The following is a 9936-nucleotide window of genomic DNA, read 5'->3' as shown; positions in this document are numbered from 1 at the left end:
GCAAAGAAAATGGAAACTTCAGCAGCTGTCAAGTTTTGAAATTTGACTTGGATTGGGAAATTGCCTAACATAAATCCCAACTTTCTAGCCTTGAATGTGGGTCCCGAAGTACCACCATCAAATTAATTGAAAAATTGCCACTTTTAATCAGGTTTTGCTTCTTTTCCTACAATTAGCACCATTAACCAAATATAAGTAGAATCCGATAATTAAAACAATATTTGACTAAAATCAAGGAAAGGATAATTATAAATTTAGCAACAAATTATAACATATCACCAACTCTATCGAGATGGCTAATCATGATATATATGACAACATTCTTTCTGCTTTCCTATTTCCAGAGGGGGTACAAGTATGGAAGGGTCATCACTCCCAGCAAATTCATTAGCCATTACATAAAATGACTTTAAAGTAGCGTGAGCAGTATTTTCTAGCATTCAAGCCAGTGGCGGAGCCAGAAAAAATTTTTAGTGGGGGCAAAAGTAACTCTAAAATTTTTTACCTATTTTTTTTTTAGTTTTTTAAGAAAAAAATATTCACCAACAAGTACAAATGATGCATATATTTCATGAAAAACATCAAAAGACAAACTCAAAAATATTAATGTAATAATAATTTTATTTCAAAAGCAAACTAAACCATTTACAATTGCTCATGACGAGTTTTCATATTTTGATAACGGTTTACAACCTTTTTATTTTGAATTTCACGAAGTATAATTTTCTCAATATAAGTAACTAAACAATTATTCATCCAAGTGTCTTCCATTATATTTTGTAACCAATCCTTCACTATATTCATCATTGAAAAAACCCTTTCTACAATAACTGTAACAACAGGTAAAATCAAAGACAACTTTAAAAACATATAAATCAATAGATACACAAAACTCTAGGGGGCACTCTTGAAATTACATCAAATTTTTATAGGTATTATAGAAATTTAAGGGGTTAGTGAAGGCCTATAAACCAATAAATACACAAAACTTCAGGTGGCACAATTGAAATTATATCAAATTTTTATAGGTATCATAGAAATTTAAAGGGCAGTAGGGGCCCATGGCCCCAGTGTAAATCTGCCACTGATTCAAGCACTTAACAGGATAATTCAACTCGTATGCCACAAGAATGCTATATGTACAAGTTCATTTCTTTAGTTCTCTTCTTCTGTTAAGGAGTGATGATGGAAGGGTGCGTTGTGTTTGAAGCGCCCTATGCTGTTTGAGAGGTGAAAAGTTCATTAAATGAAAGGGCGATTCTGTCCCAACTCCCAAGAGTGAAGATAATCGTTCATCAGAAATCAATTCAGATGCTTAACTAATTAAGTTGTATTTCAGATGAAAATGGAGGGGACTTAAATATAAAACCCAATTGTCCCGGTTGCCAAAGGAGAAGCTTACTGATAGAAGGACAACTTTAGCTTAGTAGAAGATTATTCTTCAACAAAACTTCATTCAGACTCTGTTAAGAAGAGTTTTCGCTTGGCTAAAACTGCAGTGATGAAATCATCTATAGCTTGAAAAGAAGATCCCTTGTGTCCTTCCTCTTCCCTTACAACAGCCCTTATCAACTATCTTATCTCAAGTGCCTTTCTTTTCATTTCCTCTCCATTTCCTCCTTTCTCCATTAAAGTATTTATTACCATCTCCACATCCTCCTTCTGTAGATGGCTCTGTAATCCCCCAGTTAACTCAATACCAACTCCCATCTCCTCCATGATCATCTTTGAATTGTACCCTTGTTCAGCTGCAAGTGGCCAACCAATAATGGGCACACCATGGCTCAAGCTTTCCCTGATTGAATTCCATCCACAATGACTAAAAAATGCTCCTGTTGACTTGTGACAAAGAATCTCCAATTGGGGTGCCAATTTATGCATCAACAATCCTTGATTTGTTTGTGCCATTCTTTCTTCAAAACCTTGCGGCCGTACCAGTCAGCCTTGAATTCACCTTTAGGATCAAAACCAAAGGGAGTCCTTATGGCCCAAATGAATAGTTTCCCAGAGTCTTCTAACCCCATAGCTAATGCCATCATCTGAGGAGGACTAACAGTTCTGGGAACTGAATGAGATGTAAGAACAGAACACTCAGAATTCCAGCCATTCCAGGCATTGTTCATTAGGCAATCCTGGTTCTCTGCCGCTGTGCTGCTGACAGATGATTTTGGATTCTGAAGAAGAATCTTGTTGAAGCATCTGTGGTGGAAGAATAAGTCCAATGCACCAAACAGGGAGCTTTATGTCCTTCCTCAGCGCAGCCAAGCCAAAAGGCTCAATTTCCTCCACTGTATTGCTTAACAATCCAAGAGATCTCAAAGAATTTGTTATATGTGGCTGAAAATACTTTTGACCATTCATCAGTCCCCTCTACAGCTTGCAGATATCTATGCAGATGGGTCATATGGAACCGGCATGAATCAGGAAAACCTGGAACACTGAACTCAACTTTGCCAGAGGAACGATGACGGAGGTTCTGCCATATTGAAACATAGGCAGCACTTCCATGGGCACTACTTGACATTAAGAGGGGTGTTAACAAGGGTGATGGTAGAGCCAGTTCTTTGTTGAATTTTCTTTGCTAAAGCTAGGAAAGGGATTAGATATCCATGAGCCATGAATGGCAGCATCACTATATATTCCTTCAAGCCAGGTATCTTCCCTGTATTTTCAGGATAAGAAAGTTTGATGCCTTTTAGATCTTAACTGCTTGTGGTGTGATTGTGTGTGTGAAAAGCAAGGAAGAAGATTTGCAAGCTCAAACAGCGTAGTCAACAATTGTCTCACCAATTAGATGCTTTATTCATAGGATTCATTTTTGTGATTTGAGTGGTGAAAATAACATATTAATTATTCATGGCATATTTGTGGTTTTAAGCATCAACATTGACTTGACAACCGTTAGCTTTACTATTGAATCAGTGACCTTGACCCAGTAATGTTTCTAGTTCAATTAACCGGTTGGATAAACTGTTTGCCAACCTAAGGATCGAGGAGTATGGGGCGTTCGCATTCTGGTAACTATAATTGAAGCAACTCTTTCAAAAGCGAGATGAAATTTGCTCACTATGGACGACTCGCCTTGGAAAAAGGTCCTTCATGCAAAGTATTGTCGTCTCCCCAAATCAGAACTCATCTAGTTGCTCCTACATATCAAGCAGCATCAGAAGCTGCTCAGATTTTCTTATGCACAAAGAATTCAATTTTGGCTAGACGGGGTGATTCTTGATACGGCAATTGAATCTTTTCAATTCCGTCTTAAGCAATTGAGGTATAGAGTTAGGGAGTAATATACACTAAAGGACTGCAAATGGCCGGTGCTCCAACAGGTTTTGCCGAATGATTTACTTCTTGTCATTGTTGAAGATTGTAATAGTGAAGATTTGCTTTGATGGGGATTTTCTAACTCAGGGACCTTTTCAGTTAAATCAGCTTACGAGACATGAAGTTAATGACTTCAAAAAATTGCAAGGCATATACCAACAAAGCACTGCTTGGTGTTGAGACTTGGTATACACTGTAGGTGGTAAATCAACCCACTTAACTAAATTTATCCATATCCGCCCATGAATAGATGTGTATGAGTATTTTAAATTTTTGTATATAAGTATAAATGAGTTACCCAATAATATCCATTTAATAAATGGGTATTATTGGATAACCCATCAAACCCAATTAACCCATTTCGAATTCTCTTCCCACACCCATTTTTTTTTTAAAATTTTCATTTTGTCATGATGTTAACTACTTTTGTTTCATTATTATTACTATTATTTGTTAGTTTTATCTTATTATTTTATTTTCTCTTAGTTTGTTAACTTGCTCAGTTTTTAGCATTACCAATTTATGATAGGTTTTAACCTCTTTTCTTATCTTTCTAAAATGAAAATTTAAATTTATATATGAATAAAATGTTAGGGGTTCAAAATTTTTGAATTAAGTTTTTATATTAACTTTTATAGTACTTAGTTCAAATTTTTATATTCTTATTATTCAATTATTAAATAATATGTAATTTTGTGACATAGAGTATAAATAGAAAAAAATTGGTAATTAGGCTTATTGAGCATTATAAATAAATATTTAAAACTAATGATGGGTACAAAGAGAGGTATAAAATTGGTAACTTAGTTTGCAAAAATGAATTGAAATGAGTTTACAAAAAGTTAAAATAAATGGATTATAAATGGGTAATTCAGTTATCCAATTTATTTTTTGATATACTCATTTGTACTCATCTAATTAAATGGGTATAAATGGGTTGACTCACTTGTACCCATTATCCATTTTATTCAACCAAAATCACCCATTTTGACACCTCTAGTATACACTAATCCAGTAAAAAGATACACGAAATATTGTAAATGTAGTAGGGGTATGACAGAGACTTGTGTAACAGAGGATCCTTTACCTCCTAATCTCATATAGAAAGTTCGAGTTCTCTTAAGACGAAATTCAGGAGTGCAAATCATTGCAATTTTAGAGGGAATACGATTCTTGTGCTTTTTTTTTTTTTTTTTTTTTTAAACATCAGTCTTAATTTGCAACTCAGTGTTAAGTCATTCTTGTCATCTAATGAGATGGGTGCAACTCACAATGGATTAAGTAGTTTTATAATTTCGACTTCGGCCTTCCTCTGACTAAAAAGAAAAAGGATTGATGAACCATTTAATTAATTAATTTGGCCAAAAATGTTTGATTAATTTGATTTAGATCAATTGGACAGTCAACATTTTGTATAAAAGCAAGTGCATTCAGTCATTATTATGCACCTATAAGCCTGCAATGGCTTTGCTCATGCTTAAGAAGTGATGCTTATGCTTGGGCGTATATGTTTAGGGATGTAAACGAATCTAATCAAGTCAAATATTCTATTGTTCAAGATTGTTTGATTATTTTAATAAGTTTGAAATTTTGTTCAAAATTGATTTGTTTATTTGTCGAATCGAGATTGAACGAGCTTTTTATGAAATTTAAAAATTATCAAATATAAAATGTTTTTCAAGATTGATTTGACTAGTTAGTGAATCAAGTTGAACAACTCTTATCAAATCAAACTCGATTTGAATATCGACTAGTTTGACTCTCCTTTTAGTTCTTTTTACATCAACAGACATAATTGGTGATGAAATTTGGGGGATATATATATTTGCCGTCTCAAATACATTGTTTTCGTCAACATCTGCATTCAAAAAATGGCCCTCTTAAATACATTCTTTTCATCAACAACAGCATTCAAGAAATAGTTATGGACTAGTTAAAATATGAACTTTGATTTACAAGGAGATAATAAAAAGCAGATCAAAGACTATTCAGACCGAAAACAATGTCATATTATTATTACTTTGAGGATGATAAAATTACGATACATTTCCAATATCTTGATTTTCCCCCTGTACTAGTTCGGGTTTCAATTCCATAAACTCTATTAGCTATGCGGAGTTTATTTTTACATAGAATACATACTCTACATCATATCATCTTCTGCTTATGCCTGATTGTGCTATTTAGGGGTAAAAACAGTGAGGCACTGCGGTCTGCATTTAATAGGAGACAAGATACCTGCAAAAAAACCAAAAACATCATCCAAGTTCTACATGTCTGATTCATCTATTAATTTAACAAGAAAATAAATGGAAAAGAGACTCATATTGCCACGGTTAATCACAAAGAAGTTACTTTGATGGTTCACGAGTTGATATCAACCTGGAAATAAAGAGCATTGTTGGCCTACATTGAGGATCAACATGTAGACATTCTCTTGCTAGTTTGAGAACGGATATCAGAATCTTTTCAATTTCTTGATTGGGATATAGAAGTCTTTGGTCTAGCAAGTCTCTCAGTTCTATCTTTTCAGGCTTTGAAGACATTAGATGAGCAATCAAGTCACCAGGATGCTTTCCTTTGATTACTTCCATTGTTAGCACCCCAAAGCTATAAACGTCACACTTTTCGTTAACTTTCATTGTGTAGGCAAATTCTACAAGACAAATTTGGAAAATTATGTTGTCATAACATGTGATCATTCTTGGATTTACCAGTTAACAAATTAATGAAAGGAAAAGAAAAGTAAAACCTTTATAATTACCTGGTGCAACATATCCATAGGTGCCAGCGAGAGAGCTCCAGTTAGATGAGTTTCTTCTGAGAAACTTGGAAGTGCCAAAATCTGAAACATGAGCCTCGCATTCTGGATCAAGCAAAATGTTGTTGCTTGATATGTCTCGGTGTACAATTGGTGGTGAACAATCATGATGCATATAAGATAAAGCATGAGCGACGCCTTTGATGATTTTCAACCTCTTTAGCCAGTCTAGTTCCTTAGCTTCTTCTTCTATGCTCAAGATTTTGGCCAAGCTTCCCCTTTCGAGGTACTCATAAACCAAAATTGAATGCTGAGCATTTGAGCAGAAGCCAAAGAGTTTCACAATGTTCCGATGCTTGATTTCTGTCAAGGCCCTGATCTCATTCAAGAAACTTTTATCCTTTGCCACATTAGGCACGTCGTGAGGTCTTTTTACAGCTACTACCTCGCCTGATGGAAGCTGTGCTTGTAACACTTCCACACCTCCTTTCCCAATGCAAAATATTTCACTGAACTCTTGTGTGTATCTTACGATTTCCTATCATATCATAACATATGGCAAATAAACTGCCCTTTTCACCTCCATATCTTCCACTCGAATTTCTTTTTCTCCGATATTCAATCTGAGAGCACCGAACAATAACCAAGAAGTATGAATGATCCCAGAAGAGGTAACACAATTATGAGAACAAATTCCTTCCTTTTATCCTTGGCATGCTTTTTAATCAACCGGGAACTTTCACAGGCTCGTAACCCTGTAATATTGCCACACAAACCTTTATTTCCCTTTACTTCTTCTAAGGTTAGATTCACAAAGGCTCTACCACTCGGAATTGGACCCTCCAAATTATTAAAAGAAAGATTAATGTGCAATAAACCAGGCATTTCTGCCAAAGCCTTTGGGATCAAACCAGAGAGGTTATTCTGGGAGAGATCCAATGTCCACAAACTCTGCAAATTTTGAAACTCAGATGGTATCTCTCCTGTGAGGAAATTTTGACTCAAATCCAGTTCAGAAAGTTGGGTTAACTCCCCAATCTGCAATGGAATCCTTTGACTTAAAATGTTGTTGCTCAGGTTCATGTGAAACAAGTGCTTCATATCACCCAAATTTTCAGGTAGAGCTCCACTCAAGGAGTTTGTGGACAGGTCTAGAAATTCCATTAACACTCCGAATTCCTGAGGTATACCACCAGCAAGTTGGTTGTGATGTAAATCTAGTTTAAGCATAGAAGCTAACTTCCCAACTGCCTTTGGTATCTCCCCTGATAAATAATTTGAAGAAAGATCAAGTGCATGTAGTTGAGTTAAATTTCCAATTTCTGGAGGTATACCACCTGTGATGTTGTTCTCTGCAACCTGTAGGGTTTTCAAAAGTTTGCATTTACCCCAGTTTCTAGAGAGTTCTCCATAGAATTCGTTGTTGCTGAGATCTATGAAATCCAGGAATGGATAGATTCCAAACATCTCTAACAAGTTTCCTTGGAAACGGTTACCGTCAAAACGGGCCCTAAGTAAGCTTGAGCAGTTTTTCAAACTTCTTGGGATTGGGCCTGTAAGCATGTTCCCGGATACTGTAATGTTTTGGAGCATTCCACTTTGACATAGTAGTTTTGGCAATGGACCAAAGAACTGATTATGATCCAATTCCAATACGACCAACTCATTCAGGTTTCCAAGCTCTTGTGGAATGGTACCAGAAAATTGGTTTTCTCGAAGAAACAGTATTCTTAAATTGCTGAAGTTTCCAATTGAAACAGGAATTGAACCTGAAAGTTGATTGGAAGAGAGATCTAAATTCACCAGCCTATTGAGGTTACCAAAAGTAGCTGGAATTGAACCAAAAAATTGATTGTTGTAGAGTTCAAATGCTTCCAAGTTACTCAAGTTACCAATTGAACTAGGAATGGAACCGTTGAGTTGGTTCTCACCTAATTCCATATCGGTAAGAAATTTTAAATCACCAATTTCTTTGGAAATTGAACTCGAAAATTGATTTTCATAAAGATACAATTCAATCAAATTGGTCAAATTGCCTATTGACTTTGGGATTGCATCGGTGAGATTATTTTGCTCCAGGTGAAGAAACTGAAGTGAGATCAGATTCCCCATCACCATGGGAATGGGACCTGAAAGTTGATTACTTGCAAAACCTAAATGAGTCAAGTTTCTCAAGTTGCAAATTTCAGGCGGGATTTTGCCTGACAGCTCATTAGCCCAGAAATCAAGATAAATGAGTTTCGACAGGTTACCTATTTGTTTTGGTATACTGCCAAAGATCTGGTTAAAGCTGAGATCAAGATATTCAAGATTTGGGAGGGATGAGAACGGGAAATCATAGAGGCTACCTTTAATACTCCAATCTGAGAGGTTCAACCTGTTGACACTTCCATCAATGCAGGAAATACCAGCCCAAGTGCAAGGAAGTACAGAAGAATTCTTGGCATTGCCTGATTGAAGGTTCCATGAGGTTAGGAAGCTATTGTTCTGGTTCAAAAAACTGGCTTTCCATTTCAAAAGAGCAGCAGCTTCTTCAGCAGAAGCTGAAGCTCCACATTTGGGGTGAAAAGATGAGAAAAGTAGGAGGACCAGAATGAATATGGAGATTATTTTGAAAGAACCCATAATTGCTTTCAATTTCAATTCAAGTTGGCTAACCTTGTTACTCTGTACCACAAATGAAGCTAGTATTTATCCTAATTGTACATGGAAGACTTCAGAGGTCCTCTTGCTTAGACTGAAGTTCGAATGGAATTTGACAATTTACCAAACACAAAATTTTATTTGAGTTTGGTTTCAATTGTTGGCAAAACCAAGCTTAAACAAATTCTTACCAAACTAAATTAAAAAAAAAAAGTTTGTATTTGAGCCCTTATTCCAACATTTATTTGCTTTCAAGTGGATTGTTAGCAAAGTTAGTTTTTACCACTTGACAATATCTTTAAAATCAAAATTGGCCCTCCCTAGTCTTGTGTGCATCCAAATATTGCTCCTCCTCCCCATGCCACCTACCCCACCCCATCATACTCATTGCCAAAACTTTCCTTTCTTCAATTGCCTCCTTTTCCCTTCTTGTCCTCCATCAATATCTTCCAAACTTGTGTGATTGACCAGGTTGTCATGACTTTGATCAATGGTAACCGCTTTTACAAGTTTTCGAAATTGATGGGAAACGTAGGACCAAAAGGAAATGGATGATTGTTTTGAGAGAACCCTGGATCAACTCAAGTTGACTGACGTTGTTATCTGTACCACAAATGAGGCTACAATATATCCCTACAGTACAAGGAAGACTTCATAGGTTTTCTTGTTTTGTTCCTTCTTCTTTGTCTTTGCTTGTTGAGATTGGAACACTTAGGATGCAATGGTCCAAGAAATTTAAAGCAATACTGGAACGTTTAATGATTGAGGTTGAACGTTCTTATCTTCTTTGACTTATTTTTCTTACTAAATCTATAGAAAAGGTAACTCTAAGTACTTCTTGGAGAAGGAGTACCAATTACCTGATATTTAAACCACAATCAGTAGGTTGAGATATTTATGTTGTAGTTCTATAGCAGATCAGAAGTCAGATTAATTTTGGCCAGAATTAGGAGAAGCATTTGTTTAAATTCAAGAAATTTTGGACTAATTATATTGATGGATTCTAAACCTTTATTACCCTAACAAGTTCAATAATAAGATAACTTTCTCAACAGAAAAATACAAACATAAAATTGTGGGAATACATACAAGAAAGGTACTAATTTTGTTTCAAGAATCGATTCTAACATACAACTCTTGATCATTTTACATTCTGTATTAACACCAATTATTGTGCTTCACAGAATTAGAAGAAACTTGAAAACTTA

At 35.5% G+C, this 9936-nt stretch overlaps 2 protein-coding genes across 2 annotated transcripts in view; both read right to left on the bottom strand.

The window, feature by feature from the left end:
• Positions 1–1572: 1572 nt before the first annotated feature.
• LOC113766211 (UDP-glycosyltransferase 92A1-like) lies at positions 1573–2524 on the bottom strand. The gene is made up of 3 exons (XM_027310423.1): positions 2348–2524; positions 1936–2174; positions 1573–1795 (listed from the first exon to the last, which is right to left on the bottom strand). Exons 1-3 carry the CDS (start codon positions 2522–2524, stop codon positions 1573–1575), a joined length of 639 nt encoding a protein of 212 aa, XP_027166224.1.
• Positions 2525–5355: 2831 nt separating this feature from the next.
• The window catches only part of LOC113765224 (MDIS1-interacting receptor like kinase 2-like), a 65601-nt gene continuing 61020 nt past the window's right edge, over positions 5356–9936 (bottom strand). Inside the window, exons 3-4 of the mRNA XM_027309322.1 lie at positions 5707–5980; positions 5356–5562 (exon numbers count right to left, since the gene is read on the bottom strand). Of these exons, the coding sequence (XP_027165123.1) occupies positions 5544–5562; positions 5707–5980 (293 nt within the window). The 3' untranslated portion in view covers positions 5356–5543. The remainder of the gene's footprint in view (positions 5563–5706; positions 5981–9936) is intronic.

The sequence above is a fragment of the Coffea eugenioides genome, chromosome 3 (genome assembly GCF_003713205.1).
Source record: "Coffea eugenioides isolate CCC68of chromosome 3, Ceug_1.0, whole genome shotgun sequence".
Lineage (NCBI taxonomy): Eukaryota > Viridiplantae > Streptophyta > Magnoliopsida > Gentianales > Rubiaceae > Coffea > Coffea eugenioides.
Note: the sequence above shows the minus strand (reverse complement) of the source record. Positions and strands in the feature narration are given on the sequence as shown.

Coding starts and splice junctions, on each gene's coding strand:
- LOC113766211 (XM_027310423.1), bottom strand. CDS start 2,524: ATGTCAAGTAGTGCCCATGGAAGTGCTGCCTATGTTTCAATATGGCAG. Junction 2,175..2,347: donor GGACTGATGAATGGTCAAAA/GTATTTTCAGCC, acceptor ATTCTTCTTCAG/AATCCAAAATCATCTGTCAG. Junction 1,796..1,935: donor GGTGAATTCAAGGCTGACTG/GTACGGCCGCAA, acceptor GAATTCAATCAG/GGAAAGCTTGAGCCATGGTG.